The sequence below is a fragment of the Hypanus sabinus genome, chromosome 19 (assembly GCF_030144855.1).
Source record: "Hypanus sabinus isolate sHypSab1 chromosome 19, sHypSab1.hap1, whole genome shotgun sequence".
Lineage (NCBI taxonomy): Eukaryota > Metazoa > Chordata > Chondrichthyes > Myliobatiformes > Dasyatidae > Hypanus > Hypanus sabinus.
In genome coordinates this window covers 58,270,290-58,290,765 of record NC_082724.1, presented here as the reverse complement: position 1 = coordinate 58,290,765, position 20,476 = coordinate 58,270,290, and the positions used below count along the sequence as shown (strand labels likewise).

At 47.1% G+C, this 20,476-nt stretch overlaps 1 protein-coding gene across 1 annotated transcript in view; it reads right to left on the bottom strand.

Moving 5' to 3' along the window:
- The window catches only part of plxnd1 (plexin D1), a 198,854-nt gene that overhangs the window by 153,193 nt on the left and 25,185 nt on the right, over positions 1–20,476 (bottom strand). Inside the window, exons 2-3 of the mRNA XM_059944489.1 lie at positions 2,895–3,071; positions 1,305–1,424 (exon numbers count right to left, since the gene is read on the bottom strand). Coding sequence (XP_059800472.1) covers positions 1,305–1,424; positions 2,895–3,071 — 297 coding nt within the window. The remainder of the gene's footprint in view (positions 1–1,304; positions 1,425–2,894; positions 3,072–20,476) is intronic.

Here is a 20,476-nt window from a genome sequence, read left to right as displayed (position 1 = left end):
GTAGCCAGCGACCTCCTGCCGGCCTCTCCACACCGACAATGAGTCGTTAGCTGAGAAATTATTCCTCAACTTTTTGGAGTAGAGCCGCTTGGCCACTCTGATTTCTCTGGTCAGTGCATTTCTGGCCAGCCTGTACAGGGCCCTACTCCCACTCCTGTGGGCGTCCTCCTTAGCTTGGCGAAGATGTCTGAGTTTGGGGGTAAACCATGGCTTATTGTTGGCGAAGGTCTGGAAAGTTTTTGTGGGTACACATGCATCCTCACAAAAACTGATGTAGGATGTCACAGTGTCTGTCAGTTCATGTATATTGGTGGCTGCAGCTTCAAAGACACCCCAGTCAGTGGTGTCAAAACAGTCCTGAAGTTGCTGTTTTGCCTCACTGGTCCACTTCTTCACTGTCCTCACCACAGGCTTAGCAGATTTAAGTCTCTGCCTATAGGCTGGGATGAGGTAGATCAGACAGTGGTCAGAGAGTCCTCAGGCTGCACGGGGAATAGAACGGTAAGCATTATTTAGGATAGTATAACTGTGGTCCAGAGTGTTACTATCCCTGGTGGGGCAGTTAACATGTTGTCTGTATTTCGGGAGTTCGTGATTCAGTTTAGCTCTGTTGAAATCTCCTAGGACGATCAACAGCGAATCTGTGTGTTCCCGTTCTAAACGCATAATATGATCAGCGTTGGCCTGAGGTGGAACATAAACACCGACAAGGATAAATGAGGAAAACTCTCGCAGTGAATAGAAAGGCTTACAGTTCAGAATGAGAAACTCCAGGTTCGGGTCGCAGTGTCTGTGAAGAACCTTAACGTCAGTGCACCAGCCTTCATGGATGTAAAAACAGATTCCACCACCCCTTGATTTCCCCGATAACTCCGTGACGCGGTCCACTCGCAGCAGCTGGAAGCCGGGGACGTGCAGACCTCCGTCCGGAACGGAATCACCGAGCCACGTTTCAGTGAAACAAAGAGCCGCAGAATTCGCAAAGTCAGAAGAAGCAGCTCGTCCAACTTATTAGGAAGAGAGCGAACGTTGGCGAGGTGTATCACTGAGCGCGGTGCAGAATCCCCGCAGTCTCCGTTTAACAAGCGCACTGGCTCTCTTCCCTCGTTTACGACTCTTCCATAATCCATACAGAGCCGCTGCTCCGCCGACCAAGATCTCAGAAAAACTATTGTAACTGCAGTTACAAATGCAATGCATGTGAACCCTCCTTCCTCTTTTAGCAACAACTTACAATAATTAGAGCATTTTGATTGGCTTTACCACAGAGACAGAGGTAAGGTAGACTTTAAATATTCACTCACCTGGTAAGTAGTCGTCACATACAGATAGTTCTCATCCTCAGGGTCAAAGTGCATGATGTGATGGACTGCTTCCCCTGGGGCCACTGGAAGAACCTCTATCTTCGAGTTCTGCAAGTTCATCTGGAAGGATGGAGTCCAAACATCAGGTGGGCAGAAGCACTTATCTGTTTCTGCCCAGCCCCTGCCATCTCAGTGCAATGGGAAACAGAAAGCATGGTGTCTACCATATCCATGCAGAATGAAAAGTTGCTTTGGGGCACTAGTCTGCTTTCATAGCCATTTTGAGCTCTGGATGTTGGCCATATCGCCCAGCGATGCTGATGTGTCCCTGGCCCTACTGCACTGGTGTAAACCCAGGCTGATCCTTCCTGGATGTGCCCAATTCTCACTGCACGACTGAGTTTCCACCAGTTTCAGTGTGAGTCTAGTAGTGCAAAGGTGAGACATGCAAGTGCACATGCACCTCATGGTGCAAGTGTTCTGATGAAAACTTCAGGAACTTGCAATTAGTTGAAGGTCCCCAGGTGTGTCACTGTGACTGAGGAATTCCTAAAATGTTGTGCTATGGGGAACTCTGCAGACACGTATGTGCTCCAAAGTGTTATGGGATAATAATCAGAGAATCTGCTTTGAAAGCTTAATTAAGGGATGACTACTGACCAAGACACAGCTTTCAACTCACATATTCCTCTCCGAATAAGTCCATGGGATGCTTTACATAGAACATGCGAAATAGAACACTACAGCACGGAGCTGGCCCTTCAGCCCACAATGTTGTGCCAACTCTTTAAACCCATTCTGAGAACTCCTCCCTCCTACCGTGCTCCATTTTTCATTTATCCTTGTGCATATTTAAGAGTTTCTTAAATATCGCTAATGTATCCATCTCTACCACCACACCTGGCAGGACATTCCATACACCCACCACACCCTGTATTAAAAGAACTTACCTCTGATATTCCCCCATTTCTTCTTTGGAAAATGTCTCTGGCTAACCACTCCATCTATGCCTCTTATTATCTTGTATATCATCTATCAAATCACTTCTCATCCTTCTTTGCACCAAAGAGAAAAGCCCTAGCTTATTCAACCTATCTTCATAAGACAATAAGAGGATAAACTGCCCCAAACTGTAGGCAAGCCTCGTTTTCACATCTAAACCATCAGGCAGATCTTCCAACAAAGTAGCACGCTGTAGTTGTTCCACTACGGTGTAAGCTTTAGCGCTTGCAATCAGCACACTGAAACCAGGACTGGACCTGGAGGGCTAGTCCTGCCATTACAGACACAGCTATCCACATACTGACACATAGTGCCAAATAATCTGGCTCCAGGGCTGTCTCTGGGCTTAGCAACCATTGTAACCTCAATCACATGCTCAGCATCTGTGGGCATTGAGGAAGTGTGCGGGGGGGGGGGGGGGGGGTGCGGTAGTCAGTACTGGTGACACAGTGATTGTCTACCATCAAATTAGGAAAGAGGGTAACCAGGACACAACAGATGCGATCTCAGTAAATGGCGGAAGTCACTGGTGTCTACAGAGGACAGTAGAGAGGCCAAGAAGACAGGGCACAAGTGACAATTACCAACCTTCAGTAGACGGCCATTGGCTGTGCCTAGGAACACCACTGTGTAGTTATTCAGATTTGACACAGCCACTGCAGTCAAACCCTTCTTCTCCAGTTTGGGGACAGCTTTCAGTGGGTCCCTGATGGCCAGAGGGTGCTGTAGGTGGGCAGCCCCGCAATCCAGCTGTTTCGCATGAAGCTGCAAACAGAGGAAAACAGTCAGTTCACCAATTCGGTCCCTGAGCCATAGCATCCCCAGGGCACACACCCACCCCAGATAAACAGCACACCCACACACTCCATCCCCTGGGGTGCCACATCCCCAGACACACATACATCCTCACCCACCCACACACATCCCCAGACACACATACATCCTCACCCACCCACACACATCCCCAGACACACATACATCCTCACCCACCCACACACATCCCCAGACACACATACATCCTCACCCACCCACACACATCCCCAGACACACATACATCCTCACCCACCCACACACACCCCCAGACACACATACATCCTCACCCACCCACACACACCCCCAGACACACATACATCCTCACCCACCCACACACATCCCCAGACACACATACATCCTCACCCACCTACACACACCCCCAGACACACATACATCCTCACCCACCCACACACATCCCCAGACACACATACATCCTCACCCACCCACACACATCCCCAGACACACATACATCCTCACCCACCCACACACATCCCCAGACACACATACATCCTCACCCACCTACACACATCCCCAGACACACATACATCCTCACCCACCCACACACACCCCCAGACACACATACATCCTCACCCAACCACACACATCCCCAGACACACATACATCCTCACCCACCTACACACACCCCCAGACACACATACATCCTCACCCACCCACACACACCCCCAGACACACATACATCCTCACCCACCCACACACACCCCCAGACACACATACATCCTCACCCACCCACACACACCCCCAGACACACATACATCCTCACCCACCCACACACATCCCCAGACACACATACATCCTCACCCACCCACACACACCCCCAGACACACATACATCCTCACCCACCCACACACACCCCCAGACACACATACATCCTCACCCACCCACACACATCCCCAGACACACATACATCCTCACCCACCCACACACATCCCCAGACACACATACATCCTCACCCACCCACACACATCCCCAGACACACATACATCCTCACCCACCCACACACATCCCCAGACACACATACATCCTCACCCACCCACACACATCCCCAGACACACATACATCCTCACCCACCCACACACATCCCCAGACACACATACATCCTCACCCACCTACACACACATCCCCAGACACACATACATCCTCACCCACCTACACACACATCCCCAGACACACATACATCCTCACCCACCCACACACATCCCCAGACACACATACATCCTCACCCACCCACACACATCCCCAGACACACATACATCCTCACCCACCCACACACATCCCCAGACACACATACATCCTCACCCACCTACACACACATCCCCAGACACACTCACACACCCACATCCAATCATATCCCCACCCAGACACACCACCACACCCATTTCCACATATAGACACATCCCTAGACACACCCACACCTTCTGACACACCCAGACTTTCTGGCACACCCCTATCCCCACATCCACATTCACAGACACACCCACCCCTAGAACGAGGTGCACATAAGCCCCTAGGTGCCACACACTCACATCAGGCTGTTGAAACAAAGACCCACATCTGACCCAGTGCCCACACTTATCAAAAGTGACCACCTTCATTTACAACTGCATGACCTGATGACGTTATTTGTTACCATAATTTTTCCACTTTAAAACAGTTGCCAATTCATGTTTTGAAGTAGAATTGTGCACTGGGTCACCGAACTCGGAGGATATCTGGGCCACTCCCTGAAGTTAATTACCGTGAAAATAGGTGTCCATAACATCCAAAGGATAAGTAAATACTAGAACCTCGTTTGAAAGTAGTATCTCACCTTCATTCCTAACTCACCAAGCACTGAGCAACTACATGCATCACAGCAATGGGTCACAGTGCTAAGAATCAGCACGTTCATTCTAATGAACACAGATACAACCCACACATCTCCAACCTTGGATGCAGCTTTATATGATGAGACAAACAACCCATTCTCTCATAAGTGCTTACGGTTATGAATGCACCACAGCTCTGAGGGGCCGAAGGGGTGGGGGAGCCCCTTCCTTTGTGAGAATTACAAGTGCATTATTGGGTTGGCTCAGAGGACCCAGGAAATGAGAGAGACCTGGCCATTGTCTCCTGGAGACCACGTTTGTGGATTGGGGACTAGGCTACGTGCAAGCCCTTGGGCAAAATGGGCTGGTTGAGAGAGAGATTGCATCATCCCAACCTGATTGACATCTGAGACCCCGTGAGGAAGTATAAAAGAGGGTCTGGGGGAACACCCCCTTCAGACGCACCAGAAGAAACACTAACGATCCCGTGGTAGCGGGAAGCCATTTGAAGGAAGTCACATGCGTTCGATTCTTTTGCTGGAATCGGTGACTTGAACCACGGAAACCAGCTTTCAGCTAACAACGGGGAAGCCCGCTCCCCTGACTCAACTGATTCGCTTCATAAAGACCTGGGCAAGTTTCTTTCCTCACCAATCACTCTCTCTCCAACAAGTGAAAACCCAGCAGTCCCCCCCACAAAAGGCTGAGACCTGCCGGAACAGAGTGACTTTTATATTTCCATCGGACAATATATTATCCCCTACATAAATGATCGAGCTGTTTCTTATTGATGGTTATTATTAGACACGCGCTTTCAGATTGAGTAGTGACGACGTATATTATCCGAATGTTTGTATTAATCGTATTTTTGTGCCCCTTCATAAATAAAGACTTTTGAAAATAGTACCATCAGACTTCAATGGACCTCTCTATCTTTGCTGGTAAGTGATCCAGTTACCAGATTTCGTAACATTACCGAGTATGTGAAGAGGCACAAAATGAATACTGAGCACTGGGAACATTATTCAGAAGCAAAAGGCTCCTCAAGCAAGCTTGCAATGTAGACAAAGTTAAAGAAAGAATCAATACCTATGGAAAGACAGCCAGACCAACAATTACAGAGAGGAATCTATCTGCAGTCATGTCACAGACAGAGAGAGAAAGTTCTCTGCACTGAACAGTGTTACAGAGAGAGAGGAAGCTGTCTGTGTAACACTGTTCACTGCAGACAGCTTGCTATCGCAGTACAACACTTCATGCAGACAACTTCCCTCATCTCTGTAACACTGTTTAGTGCAGGTGACTTGCCCTCTCCCTGTAATGGTGTTCTGTGCAGAAAACCTCTCACTGTCTAACACAGTGCAGTGCAGACAGTTTCTTCTCTGTGATACTGTATAATGCTGCAGCTGTCTGAACTGAAGTATTGCACAGTGATAGAAAGTTGTCTATCTGTTCAGTGCAGATAGATTCCTCTCGCTGTGTAACACTGTTCAGTGCAGACAGATTCCGCTCTCTGTGTAACACTGTTCAGTGCAGACAGATTCCTCTCTGTGTAACACTGTTCAGTGCAGACAGATTCCTCTCTCTGTGTAACACTGTTCAGTGCAGACAGACCCCTCTCTGTGTAACACTGTTCAGTGCAGACAGATTCCGCTCTCTGTGTAACACTGTTCAGTGCAGACAGATTCCTCTCTCTGTGTAACACTGTTCAGTGCAGACAGACTCCTCTCTGTGTAACACTGTTCAGTGCAGACAGATTCCTCACTGTGTAACACTGTTCAGTGCAGACAGATTCCTCTCTGTGTAACACTGTTCAGTGCAGACAGATTCCTCTCTGTGTAACACTGTTCAGTGCTGACAGACTCCTCTCTGTGTAACACTGTTCAGTGCAGACAGATTCCTCTCTCTGTAACACTGTTCAGTGCAGACAGATTCCTCTCTCTGTGTAACACTGTTCAGTGCTGACAGACTCCTCTCTGTGTTACACTGTTCAGTGCAGACAGACTCCTCTCTGTGTAACACAGTTCAGTGCAGACAGACTCCTCTCTGTGTAACACTGTTCAGTGCAGACAGATTCCTCTCTGTGTAACACTGTTCAGTGCAGACAGATTCCTCTCTGTGTAACACTGTTCAGTGCAGACAGATTCCTCTCTCTGTGTAACACTGTTCAGTGCAGACAGATTCCTCTCTCTGTGTAACACTGTTCAGTGCAGACAGATTCCTCTCTGTGTAACACTGTTCAGTGCAGACAGATTCCTCTCTCTCTGTAACACTGTTCAGTGCAGACAGATTCCTCTCGGTCTAACACTGTTCAGTGCAGACAGATTCCTCTCTCTGTGTAACACTGTTCAGTGCAGACAGATTCCTCTCTGTCTAACACTGTTCAGTGCAGACAGATTCCTCTCTGTGTAACACTGTTCAGTGCAGACAGATTCCTCTCTGTGTAACACTGTTCAGTGCAGACAGATTCCTCTCTGTGTAACACTGTTCAGTGCAGATTCCTCTCCCTCTGTAACACTGTACAGTGCAGACAGATTCCTCTCTGTGTAACACTGTTCAGTGCAGACAGATTCCTCTCTCTGTGTAACACTGTTCAGTGCAGACAGATTCCTCTCTGTGTAACACTGTTCAGTGCAGACAGATTCCTCTCTCTGTGTAACACTGTTCAGTGCAGACAGATTCCTCTCTCTGTGCAACACTGTTCAGTGCAGACAAATTCCTCTCTGTGTAACACTGTTCAGTGCAGATAGATTCCTCTCGCTGTGTAACACTGTTCAGTGCAGACAGATTCCGCTCTCTGTGTAACACTGTTCAGTGCAGACAGATTCCTCTCTGTGTAACACTGTTCAGTGCAGATAGATTCCTCTCTGTGTAACACTGTTCACTGCAGACAGACTCCTCTCTGTGTAACACTGTTCAGTGCAGACAGATTCCTCTCTGTGTAACACTGTTCAGTGCTGACAGATTCCTCTCTCTGTGTAACACTGTTCAGTGCAGACAGACTCCTCTCTGTGTAACACTGTTCAGTGCAGACAGATTCCGCTCTCTGTGTAACACTGTTCAGTGCTGACAGACTCCTCTCTGTGTAACACTGTTCAGTGCAGATAGATTCCTCTCGCTGTGTAACACTGTTCAGTGCAGACATACTCCTCTCTGTGTAACACTGTTCAGTGCAGACAGATACCTCTCTCTGTGTAACACTGTTCAGTGCAGACAGATTCCTCTCTGTGTAACACTGTTCAGTGCAGACAGATTCCTCTCTGTGTAACACTGTTCAGTGCAGACAGACTCCTCTCTGTGTAACACTGTTCAGTGCAGACAGATTCCTCTCCCTGTGTAACACTGTTCAGTGCAGACAGATTCCTCTCTGTGTAACACTGTTCAGTGCAGACAGATTCCTCTCTCTGTGTAACACTGTTCAGCGCACATATTCCTCTCTCTGTGTAACACTGTTCAGTGCAGACAGATTCCTCTCTGTGTAACACTGTTCAGTGCAGACAGATTCCTCTCTCTGTGTAACACTGTTCAGTGCAGACAGATTCCTCTCTGTCTAACACTGTTCAGTGCAGACAGATTCCTCTCTCTCTGTAACACTGTTCAGTGCAGACAGATTCCTCTCGGTCTAACACTGTTCAGTGCAGACAGATTCCTCTCTCTGTGTAACACTGTTCAGTGCAGACAGACTCCTCTCTGTGTAACACTGTTCAGTGCAGACAGATTCCGCTCTCTGTGTAACACTGTTCAGTGCTGACAGACTCCTCTCTGTGTAACACTGTTCAGTGCAGATAGATTCCTCTCGCTGTGTAACACTGTTCAGTGCAGACATACTCCTCTCTGTGTAACACTGTTCAGTGCAGACAGATACCTCTCTCTGTGTAACACTGTTCAGTGCAGACAGATACCTCTCTCTGTGTAACACTGTTCAGTGCAGACAGATTCCTCTCTGTGTAACACTGTTCAGTGCAGACAGATTCCTCTCTGTGTAACACTGTTCAGTGCAGACAGACTCCTCTCTGTGTAACACTGTTCAGTGCAGACAGATTCCTCTCCCTGTGTAACACTGTTCAGTGCAGACAGATTCCTCTCTGTGTAACACTGTTCAGTGCAGACAGATTCCTCTCTCTGTGTAACACTGTTCAGCGCACATATTCCTCTCTCTGTGTAACACTGTTCAGTGCAGACAGATTCCTCTCTGTGTAACACTGTTCAGTGCAGACAGATTCCTCTCTCTGTGTAACACTGTTCAGTGCAGACAGATTCCTCTCTGTCTAACACTGTTCAGTGCAGACAGATTCCTCTCTCTCTGTAACACTGTTCAGTGCAGACAGATTCCTCTCGGTCTAACACTGTTCAGTGCAGACAGATTCCTCTCTCTGTGTAACACTGTTCAGTGCAGACAGATTCCTCTCTGTCTAACACTGTTCAGTGCAGACAGATTCCTCTCTGTGTAACACTGTTCAGTGCAGATTCCTCTCCCTCTGTAACACTGTACAGTGCAGACAGATTCCTCTCTGTGTAACACTGTTCAGTGCAGACAGATTCCTCTCTGTGTAACACTGTTCAGTGCAGATTCCTCTCCCTCTGTAACACTGTACAGTGCAGACAGATTCCTCTCTGTGTAACACTGTTCAGTGCTGACAGACTCCTCTCTGTGTAACACTGTTCAGCGCAGACAGATTCCTCTCTGTGTAACACTGTTCAGTGCAGACAGATTCCTCTCTCTGTGTAACACTGTTCAGTGCAGACAAATTCCTCTCTGTGTAACACTGTTCAGTGCAGACAGATTCCTCTCTCTGTGTAACACTGTTCAGTGCAGACAGATTCCTCTCTCTGTGCAACACTGTTTAGTGCAGACAAATTCCTCTCTGTGTAACACTGTTCAGTGCAGATAGATTCCTCTCGCTGTGTAACACTGTTCAGTGCAGACAGATTCCGCTCTCTGTGTAACACTGTTCAGTGCAGATAGATTCCTCTCTGTGTAACACTGTTCACTGCAGACAGATTCCTCTCTCTGTGTAACACTGTTCAGTGCAGACAGATTCCTCTCTGTGTAACACTGTTCAGTGCAGATAGATTCCTCTCTGTGTAACACTGTTCACTGCAGACAGATTCCTCTCTGTGTAACACTGTTCAGTGCAGACATATTCCTCTCTCTTGTGTAACACTGTTCAGTGCAGACAGACTCCTCTCTGTGTAACACTGTTCAGTGCAGACAGATTCCTCTCTCTTGTAACACTGTTCAGTGCAGACAGATTCCTCTCTCTTGTGTAACACTGTTCAGTGCAGACAGATTCCTCTCTGTGTAACACTGTTCAGTGCAGACAGACTCCTCTCGGTGTAACACTGTTCAGTGCAGACAGACTCCTCTCTGTGTAACACTGTTCAGTGCAGACAGATTCCTCTCTCTTGTAACACTGTTCAGTGCAGACAGATTCCTCTCTCTTGTGTAACACTGTTCAGTGCAGACAGATTCCTCTCTGTGTAACACTGTTCAGTGCAGACAGACTCCTCTCGGTGTAACACTGTTCAGTGCAGACAGATTCCTCTCTGTGTAACACTGTTCAGTGCAGACAAATTCCTCTCTCTTGTGTAACACTGTTCAGTGCAGACAGATTCCTCTCTGTGTAACACTGTTCAGTGCAGACAGACTCCTCTCTGTGTAACACTGTTCAGTGCAGACAGATTCCTCTCTGTGTAACATTGTTCAGTGCAGACAGATTCCTCTCTCTGTGTAACACTGTTCAGTGCAGACAGATTCCTCTCTGTGTAACACTGTTCAGTGCAGACATATTCCTCTCTCTTGTGTAACACTGTTCAGTGCAGACAGACTCCTCTCTGTGTAACACTGTTCAGTGCAGACAGATTCCTCTCTCTTGTAACACTGTTCAGTGCAGACAGATTCCTCTCTCTTGTGTAACACTGTTCAGTGCAGACAGATTCCTCTCTGTGTAACACTGTTCAGTGCAGACAGACTCCTCTCGGTGTAACACTGTTCAGTGCAGACAGATTCCTCTCTGTGTAACACTGTTCAGTGCAGACAGACTCCTCTCTGTGTAACACTGTTCAGTGCAGACAGATTCCTCTCTCTTGTAACACTGTTCAGTGCAGACATATTCCTCTCTCTTGTGTAACACTGTTCAGTGCAGACAGACTCCTCTCGGTGTAACACTGTTCAGTGCAGACAGATTCCTCTCTGTGTAACACTGTTCAGTGCAGACATATTCCTCTCTCTTGTGTAACACTGTTCAGTGCAGACAGACTCCTCTCGGTGTAACACTGTTCAGTGCAGACAGATTCCTCTCTGTGTAACACTGTTCAGTGCAGACAGATTCCTCTCTGTGTAACACTGTTCAGTGCAGACAGATTCCTCTCTGTGTAACACTGTTCAGTGCAGACAGATTCCTCTGTGTAACACTGTTCAGTGCAAACAGATTCCTCTCTCTGTGTAACACTGTTCAGTGCAGACAGATTCCTCTCTGTGTAACACTGTTCAGTGCAGACAGATTCCTCTCTGTGTAACACTGTTCAGTGCAGACAGACTCCTCTCTGTGTAACACTGTTCAGTGCAGACAGATTCCGCTCTCTGTGTAACACTGTTCAGTGCAGACAGATTCCTCTCTGTGTAACACTGTTCAGTGCAGACAGATTCCTCTCTGTGTAACACTGTTCAGTGCAGACAGATTCCTCTCTCAGTGTAACACTGTTCAGCGCACATATTCCTCTCTCTGTGTAACACTGTTCAGTGCAGACAGATTCCTCTCTGTGTAACACTGTTCAGTGCAGACAGATTCCTCTCTCTGTGTAACACTGTTCAGTGCAGACAGATTCCTCTCTGTCTAACACTGTTCAGTGCAGACAGATTCCTCTCTGTGTAACACTGTTCAGTGCAGATTCCTCTCCCTCTGTAACACTGTACAGTGCAGACAGATTCCTCTCCCTGTGTAACACTGTTCAGTGCAGACAGATTCCTCTCTCTGTGTAACACTGTTCAGTGCAGACAGATTCCTCTCTGTGTAACACTGTTCAGTGCAGACAGATTCCTCTCTGTGTAACACTGTTCAGTGCAGACAGATTCCTCTCTCTGTGTAACACTGTTCAGTGCAGACAGATTCCTCTCTGTGTAACACTGTACAGTGCAGACAGATTCCTCTCCCTGTGTAACACTGTTCAGTGCAGACAGATTCCTCTCTCTGTGTAACACTGTTCAGTGCAGACAGATTCCTCTCTGTGTAACACTGTTCAGTGCAGACAGATTCCTCTCTGTGTAACACTGTTCAGTGCAGACAGACTCCTCTCTGTGTAACACTGTTCAGTGCAGACAGATTCCTCTCTCTGTGTAACACTGTTCAGTGCAGACAGATTCCTCTCTCTGTGTAACACTGTTCAGTGCAGACAGATTCCTCTCTCTGTGCAACACTGTTCAGTGCAGACAAATTCCTCTCTGTGTAACACTGTTCAGTGCAGATAGATTCCTCTCGCTGTGTAACACTGTTCAGTGCAGACAGATTCCGCTCTCTGTGTAACACTGTTCAGTGCAGACAGATTCCTCTCTCTGTGCAACACTGTTCAGTGCAGACAAATTCCTCTCTGTGTAACACTGTTCAGTGCAGATAGATTCCTCTCGCTGTGTAACACTGTTCAGTGCAGACAGATTCCGCTCTCTGTGTAACACTGTTCAGTGCAGACAGATTCCTCTCTGTGTAACACTGTTCAGTGCAGATAGATTCCTCTCTGTGTAACACTGTTCACTGCAGACAGATTCCTCTCTGTGTAACACTGTTCAGTGCAGACAGATTCCTCTCTGTGTAACACTGTTCAGTGCAGACATATTCCTCTCTCTTGTGTAACACTGTTCAGTGCAGACAGACTCCTCTCTGTGTAACACTGTTCAGTGCAGACAGATTCCTCTCTGTGTAACACTGTTCAGTGCAGACAGATTCCTCTCTGTGTAACATTGTTCAGTGCAGACAGATTCCTCTCTCTGTGTAACACTGTTCAGTGCAGACAGATTCCTCTCTGTGTAACACTGTTCAGTGCAGACAGATTCCTCTCTGTGTAACACTGTTCAGTGCAGACAGATTCCTCTCTGTGTAACACTGTTCAGTGCAGACAGATTCCTCTCTCTTGTAACACTGTTCAGTGCAGACAGATTCCTCTCTCTTGTGTAACACTGTTCAGTGCAGACAGATTCCTCTCGGTGTAACACTGTTCAGTGCAGACAGACTCCTCTCGGTGTAACACTGTTCAGTGCAGACAGACTCCTCTCTGTGTAACACTGTTCAGTGCAGACAGACTCCTCTCTGTGTAACACTGTTCAGTGCAGACAGATTCCTCTCTCTTGTAACACTGTTCAGTGCAGACATATTCCTCTCTCTTGTGTAACACTGTTCAGTGCAGACAGACTCCTCTCGGTGTAACACTGTTCAGTGCAGACAGATTCCTCTCTGTGTAACACTGTTCAGTGCAGACAGATTCCTCTCTGTGTAACACTGTTCAGTGCAGACATATTCCTCTCTCTTGTGTAACACTGTTCAGTGCAGACAGACTCCTCTCGGTGTAACACTGTTCAATGCAGACAGATTCCTCTCTCTGTGTAACACTGTTCAGTGCAGACATATTCCTCTCTCTTGTGTAACACTGTTCAGTGCAGACAGACTCCTCTCTGTGTAACACTGTTCAGGGCAGACAGATTCCTCTCTGTGTAACACTGTTCAGTGCAGACAGATTCCTCTCTGTGTAACACTGTTCAGTGCAGACAGATTCCTCTCTGTGTAACACTGTTCAGTGCAGACAGATTCCTCTGTGTAACACTGTTCAGTGCAAACAGATTCCTCTCTCTGTGTAACACTGTTCAGTGCAGACAGATTCCTCTCTGTGTAACACTGTTCAGTGCAGACAGATTCCTCTCTGTGTAACACTGTTCAGTGCAGACAGATTCCTCTCTGTGTAACACTGTTCAGTGCAGACAGATTCCTCTCTGTGTAACACTGTTCAGTGCAGACAGACTCCTCTCTGTGTAACACTGTTCAGTGCAGACAGATTCCGCTCTCTGTGTAACACTGTTCAGTGCAGCCAGATTCCTCTCTCTGTGTAACACTGTTCAGTGCAGACAGACTCCTCTCTGTGTAACACTGTTCAGTGCAGACAGATTCCTCTCTCTGTGTAACACTGTTCAGCGCACATATTCCTCTCTCTGTGTAACACTGTTCAGTGCAGACAGATTCCTCTCTGTGTAACACTGTTCAGTGCAGACAGATTCCTCTCTCTGTGTAACACTGTTCAGTGCAGACAGATTCCTCTCTGTCTAACACTGTTCAGTGCAGACAGATTCCTCTCTCTGTGTAACACTGTTCAGTGCAGACAGATTCCTCTCGGTCTAACACTGTTCAGTGCAGACAGATTCCTCTCTGTCTAACACTGTTCAGTGCAGACAGATTCCTCTCTCTCTGTAACACTGTTCAGTGCAGACAGATTCCTCTCTCTGTGTAACACTGTTCAGTGCAGACAGATTGCTCTCTGTGTAACACTGTTCAGTGCAGACAGATTCCTCTCTCTGTGTAACACTGTTCAGTGCAGACAGATTCCTCTCTCTGTGTAACACTGTTCAGTGCAGACAGATTCCGCTCTCTGTGTAACACTGTTCAGTGCAGACAGATTCCTCTCTGTGTAACACTGTTCAGTGCAGACAGATTCCTCTCTCTCTGTAACACTGTTCAGTGCAGACAGATTCCTCTCTCTGTGTAACACTGTTCAGTGCAGACAGATTCCTCTCTGTCTAACACTGTTCAGTGCAGACAGATTCCTCTCTCTCTGTAACACTGTTCAGTGCAGACAGATTCCTCTCTCTGTGTAACACTGTTCAGTGCAGACAGATTCCTCTCTGTGTAACACTGTTCAGTGCAGACAGATTCCTCTCTGTCTAACACTGTTCAGTGCAGACAGATTCCTCTCTGTGTAACACTGTTCAGTGCAGATTCCTCTCCCTCTGTAACACTGTACAGTGCAGACAGATTCCTCTCCCTGTGTAACACTGTTCAGTGCAGACAGATTCCTCTCTCTGTGTAACACTGTTCAGTGCAGACAGATTCCTCTCTGTGTAACACTGTTCAGTGCAGACAGATTCCTCTCTCTGTGTAACACTGTTCAGTGCAGACAGATTCCTCTCTCTGTGCAACACTGTTCAGTGCAGACAAATTCCTCTCTGTGTAACACTGTTCAGTGCAGATAGATTCCTCTCGCTGTGTAACACTGTTCAGTGCAGACAGATTCCGCTCTCTGTGTAACACTGTTCAGTGCAGACAGATTCCTCTCTGTGTAACACTGTTCAGTGCAGATAGATTCCTCTCTGTGTAACACTGTTCACTGCAGACAGATTCCTCTCTGTGTAACACTGTTCAGTGCAGACATATTCCTCTCTCTTGTGTAACACTGTTCAGTGCAGACAGACTCCTCTCTGTGTAACACTGTTCAGTGCAGACAGATTCCTCTCTGTGTAACACTGTTCAGTGCAGACAGATTCCTCTCTGTGTAACATTGTTCAGTGCAGACAGATTCCTCTCTCTGTGTAACACTGTTCAGTGCAGACAGATTCCTCTCTGTGTAACACTGTTCAGTGCAGACAGATTCCTCTCTGTGTAACACTGTTCAGTGCAGACATATTCCTCTCTCTTGTGTAACACTGTTCAGTGCAGACAGATTCCTCCCTGTGTAACACTGTTCAGTGCAGACAGACTCCTCTCTGTGTAACACTGTTCAGTGCAGACAGATTCCTCTCTGTGTAACACTGTTCAGTGCAGACAGATTCCTCTCTGTGTAACACTGTTCAGTGCAGACAGACCCCTCTCTGTGTAACACTGTTCAGTGCAGACAGATTCCTCTCTCTTGTAACACTGTTCAGTGCAGACAGATTCCTCTCTCTGTGTAACACTGTTCAGTGCAGACAGATTCCTCTCTGTGTAACACTGTTCAGTGCAGACAGATTCCTCTCTGTGTAACACTGTTCAGTGCAGACATATTCCTCTCTCTTGTGTAACACTGTTCAGTGCAGACAGATTCCTCCCTGTGTAACACTGTTCAGTGCAGACAGACTCCTCTCTGTGTAACACTGTTCAGTGCAGACAGATTCCTCTCTGTGTAACACTGTTCAGTGCAGACAGATTCCTCTCTGTGTAACACTGTTCAGTGCAGACAGACCCCTCTCTGTGTAACACTGTTCAGTGCAGACAGATTCCTCTCTCTTGTAACACTGTTCAGTGCAGACAGATTCCTCTCTCTTGTGTAACACTGTTCAGTGCAGACAGATTCCTCTCTCTTGTAACACTGTTCAGTGCAGACAGATTCCTCTCTCTTGTGTAACACTGTTCAGTGCAGACAGACTCCTCTCGGTCTAACACTGTTCAGTGCAGACAGATTCCTCTCTCTGTGTAACACTGTTCAGTGCAGACAGACTCCTCTCTGTGTAACACTGTTCAGTGCAGACAGATTCCTCTCTGTGTAACACTGTTCAGTGCAGACAGATTCCTCTCTGTGTAACACTGTTCAGTGCAGACAGATTCCTCTCTCTGTGTAACACTGTTCAGTGCAGACAGACTCCTCTCTCGGTGTAACACTGTTCAGTGCAGACAGACTCCTCTCTGTGTAACACTGTTCAGTGCAGACAGATTCCTCTCTCTTGTAACACTGTTCAGTGCAGACCTATTCCTCTCTCTTGTGTAACACTGTTCAGTGCAGACAGACTCCTCTCGGTGTAACACTGTTCAGTGCAGACAGATTCCTCTCTGTGTAACACTGTTCAGTGCAGACATATTCCTCTCTCTTGTGTAACACTGTTCAGTGCAGACAGACTCCTCTCGGTGTAACACTGTTCAGTGCAGACAGATTCCTCTCTGTGTAACACTGTTCAGTGCAGACAGATTCCTCTCTGTGTAACACTGTTCAGTGCAGACAGATTCCTCTCTGTGTAACACTGTTCAGTGCAGACAGATTCCTCTGTGTAACACTGTTCAGTGCAGACAGATTCCTCTCTGTGTAACACTGTTCAGTGCAGACAGACTCCTCTCTGTGTAACACTGTTCAGTGCAGACAGACTCCTCTCTGTGTAACACTGTTCAGTGCAGACAGATTCCTCTCTCTGTGTAACACTGTTCAGTGCAGACAGATTCCTCTCTCTGTGTAACACTGTTCAGTGCAGACAGATTCCTCTCTGTGTAACACTGTTCAGTGCAGACAGATTCCTCTCTGTGTAACACTGTTCAGTGCAGACAGACTCCTCTCTGTGTAACACTGTTCAGTGCAGACAGATTCCTCTCTCTGCGTAACACTGTTCAGTGCAGACAGATTCCTCTCTGTGTAACACTGTTCAGTGCAGACAGATTCCTCTCTCTGTGTAACACTGTTCAGTGCAGACAGATTCCTCTCTGTGTAACACTGTTCAGTGCAGACAGATTCCTCTCTGTGTAACACTGTTCAGTGCAGACAGATTCCTCTCTGTCTAACACTGTTCAGTGCAGACAGATTCCTCTCTGTGTAACACTGTTCAGTGCAGACAGATTCCTCTCCCTCTGTAACACTGTACAGTGCAGACAGATTCCTCTCTGTGTAACACTGTTCAATGCAGACAGATTCCTCTCTCTGTGTAACACTGTTCAGTGCAGACAGATTCCTCTCTGTGTAACACCGTTCAGTGCAGACAGATTCCTCTCTCTGTGTAACACTGTTCAGTGCAGACAGATTCCTCTCTGTGTAACACTGTTCAGTGCAGACAGATTCCTCTCTCTGTGTAACACTGTTCAGTGCAGACAGATTCCTCTCTGTGTAACACTGTTCAGTGCAGACAGATTCCTCTCTCTGTGTAACACTGTTCAGTGCAGACAGATTCCTCTCTGTGTAACACTGTTCAGTGCAGACATATTCCTCTCTCTTGTGTAACACTGTTCAGTGCAGACAGATTCCTCTCTGTGTAACACTGTTCAGTGCAGACAGATTCCTCTCTGTGTAACACTGTTCAGTGCAGACAAACTCCTCTCTGTGTAACACTGTTCAGTGCAGACAGATTCCTCTCTCTGTGTAACACTGTTCAGTGCAGACATATTCCTCTCTCTTGTGTAACACTGTTCAGTGCAGACAGACTCCTCCCTGTGTAACACTGTTCAGTGCAGACAGATTCCTCTCTGTGTAACACTGTTCAGTGCAGACAGATTCCTCTCTGTGTAACACTGTTCAGTGCAGACAGATTCCTCTCTGTGTAACACTGTTCAGTGCAGACAGATTCCTCTCTGTGTAACACTGTTCAGTGCAGACAGATACCTCTCTCTGTGTAACACTGTTCAGTGCAGACAGATTCCTCTCTGTGTAACACTGTTCAGTGCAGACAGATTCCGCTCTCTGTGTAACACTGTTCAGTGCTGACAGACTCCTCTCTGTGTAACACTGTTCAGTGCAGATAGATTCCTCTCGCTGTGTAACACTGTTCAGTGCAGACAGATTCCGCTCTCTGTGTAACACTGTTCAGTGCAGACAGATTCCTCTCTGTGTAACACTGTTCAGTGCAGACAGATTCCTCTCTCTGTGTAACACTGTTCAGTGCAGACAGATTCCTCTCGCTGTGTAACACTGTTCAGTGCAGACAGATTCCTCTCGCTGTGTAACACTGTTCAGTGCAGACAGATTCCTCTCTCTGTGTAACACTGTTCAGTGCTGACAGACTCCTCTCTGTGTTACACTGTTCAGTGCAGACAGATTCCTCTCTGTGTAACACTGTTCAGTGCAGACAGATTCCTCTCTGTGTAACACTGTTCAGTGCAGACAGATTCCTCTCTCTGTGTAACACTGTTCAGTGCAGACAGATTCCTCTCTGTGTAACACTGTTCAGTGCAGACAGACTCCACTCTGTGTAACACTGTTCAGTGCTGACAGACTCCTCTCTGTGTAACACTGTTCAGTGCAGACAGATTCCTCTCTGTGTAACACTGTTCAGTGCAGACAGATTCCTCTCTGTGTAACACTGTTCAGTGCAGACAGATTCCTCTCTGTGTAACACTGTTCAGGGCAGACAGATTCCTCTCTGTGTAACACTGTTCAGTGCAGACAGATTCCTCTCTGTGTAACACTGTTCAGTGCAGACAGATTCCTCTCTGTGTAACACTGTTCAGTGCAGACAGATTCCTCTCTGTGTAACACTGCTCAGTGCAGACAGACTCCTCTCTGTGTAACACTGTTCAGTGCAGACAGACTCCTCTCTGTGTAACACTGTTCAGTGCAGACAGATTCCTCTCTGTGTAACACTGTTCAGTGCAGACAGATTCCTCTCTCTCTGTAACACTGTTCAGTGCAGACAGACTCCTCTCTTTGTAACACTGTTCAGTGCAGACAGATTCCTCTCTGTGTAACACTGTTCAGTGCAGACAGATTCCTCTCTGTGTAACACTGTTCAGTGCAGACAGATTCCTCTCTCTCTGTAACACTGTTCAGTGCAGACAGACTCCTCTCTGTGTAACACTGTTCAGTGCAGACAGATTCCTCTCTCTGTGTAACACTGTTCAGTGCAGACAGATTCCTCTCTCTGTGTAACACTGTTCAGTGCAGACAGACTCCTCTCTTTGTAACACTGTTCAGTGCAGACAGATTCCTCTCTCTGTGTAACACTGTACAGTGCAGATAGATTCCTCTCTCTCTGTAACACTGTTCAGTGCAGACAAATTCCTCTCTCTGTGTAACACTGGTCAGTGCAGACAGATTGCTCTCTCTGTGTAACACTGTTCAGTGCAGACAGACTCCTCCCTGTGTAACACTGTTCAGTGCAGACATATTCCTCTCTGTGTAACACTGTTCAGTGCAGACAGATACCTCTCTCTGTGTAACACTGTTCAGTGCAGACAGATACCTCTCTCTGTGTAACACTGTTCAGTGCAGACAGATACCTCTCTCTGTGTAACACTGTTCAGTGCAGACAGATTCCTCTCTGTGTAACACTGTTCAGTGCAGACAGATACCTCTCTCTGTGTAACACTGTTCAGTGCAGACAGATTCCTCTCTGTGTAACACTGTTCAGTGCAGACAGATTCCGCTCTCTGTGTAACACTGTTCAGTGCTGACAGACTCCTCTCTGTGTAACACTGTTCAGTGCAGATAGATTCCTCTCGCTGTGTAACACTGTTCAGTGCAGACAGATTCCGCTCTCTGTGTAACACTGTTCAGTGCAGACAGATTCCTCTCTGTGTAACACTGTTCAGTGCAGACAGATTCCTCTCTCTGTGTAACACTGTTCAGTGCTGACAGACTCCTCTCTGTGTTACACTGTTCAGTGCAGACAGATTCCTCTCTGTGTAACACTGTTCAGTGCAGACAGATTCCTCTCACTGTGTAACACTGTTCAGTGCAGACAGATTCCTCTCTGTGTAACACTGTTCAGTGCAGACAGATTCCTCTCTGTGTAACACTGTTCAGTGCAGACAGATTCCTCTCTGTGTAACACTGTTCAGTGCAGACAGACTCCTCTCTGTGTAACACTGTTCAGTGCTGACAGATTCCTCT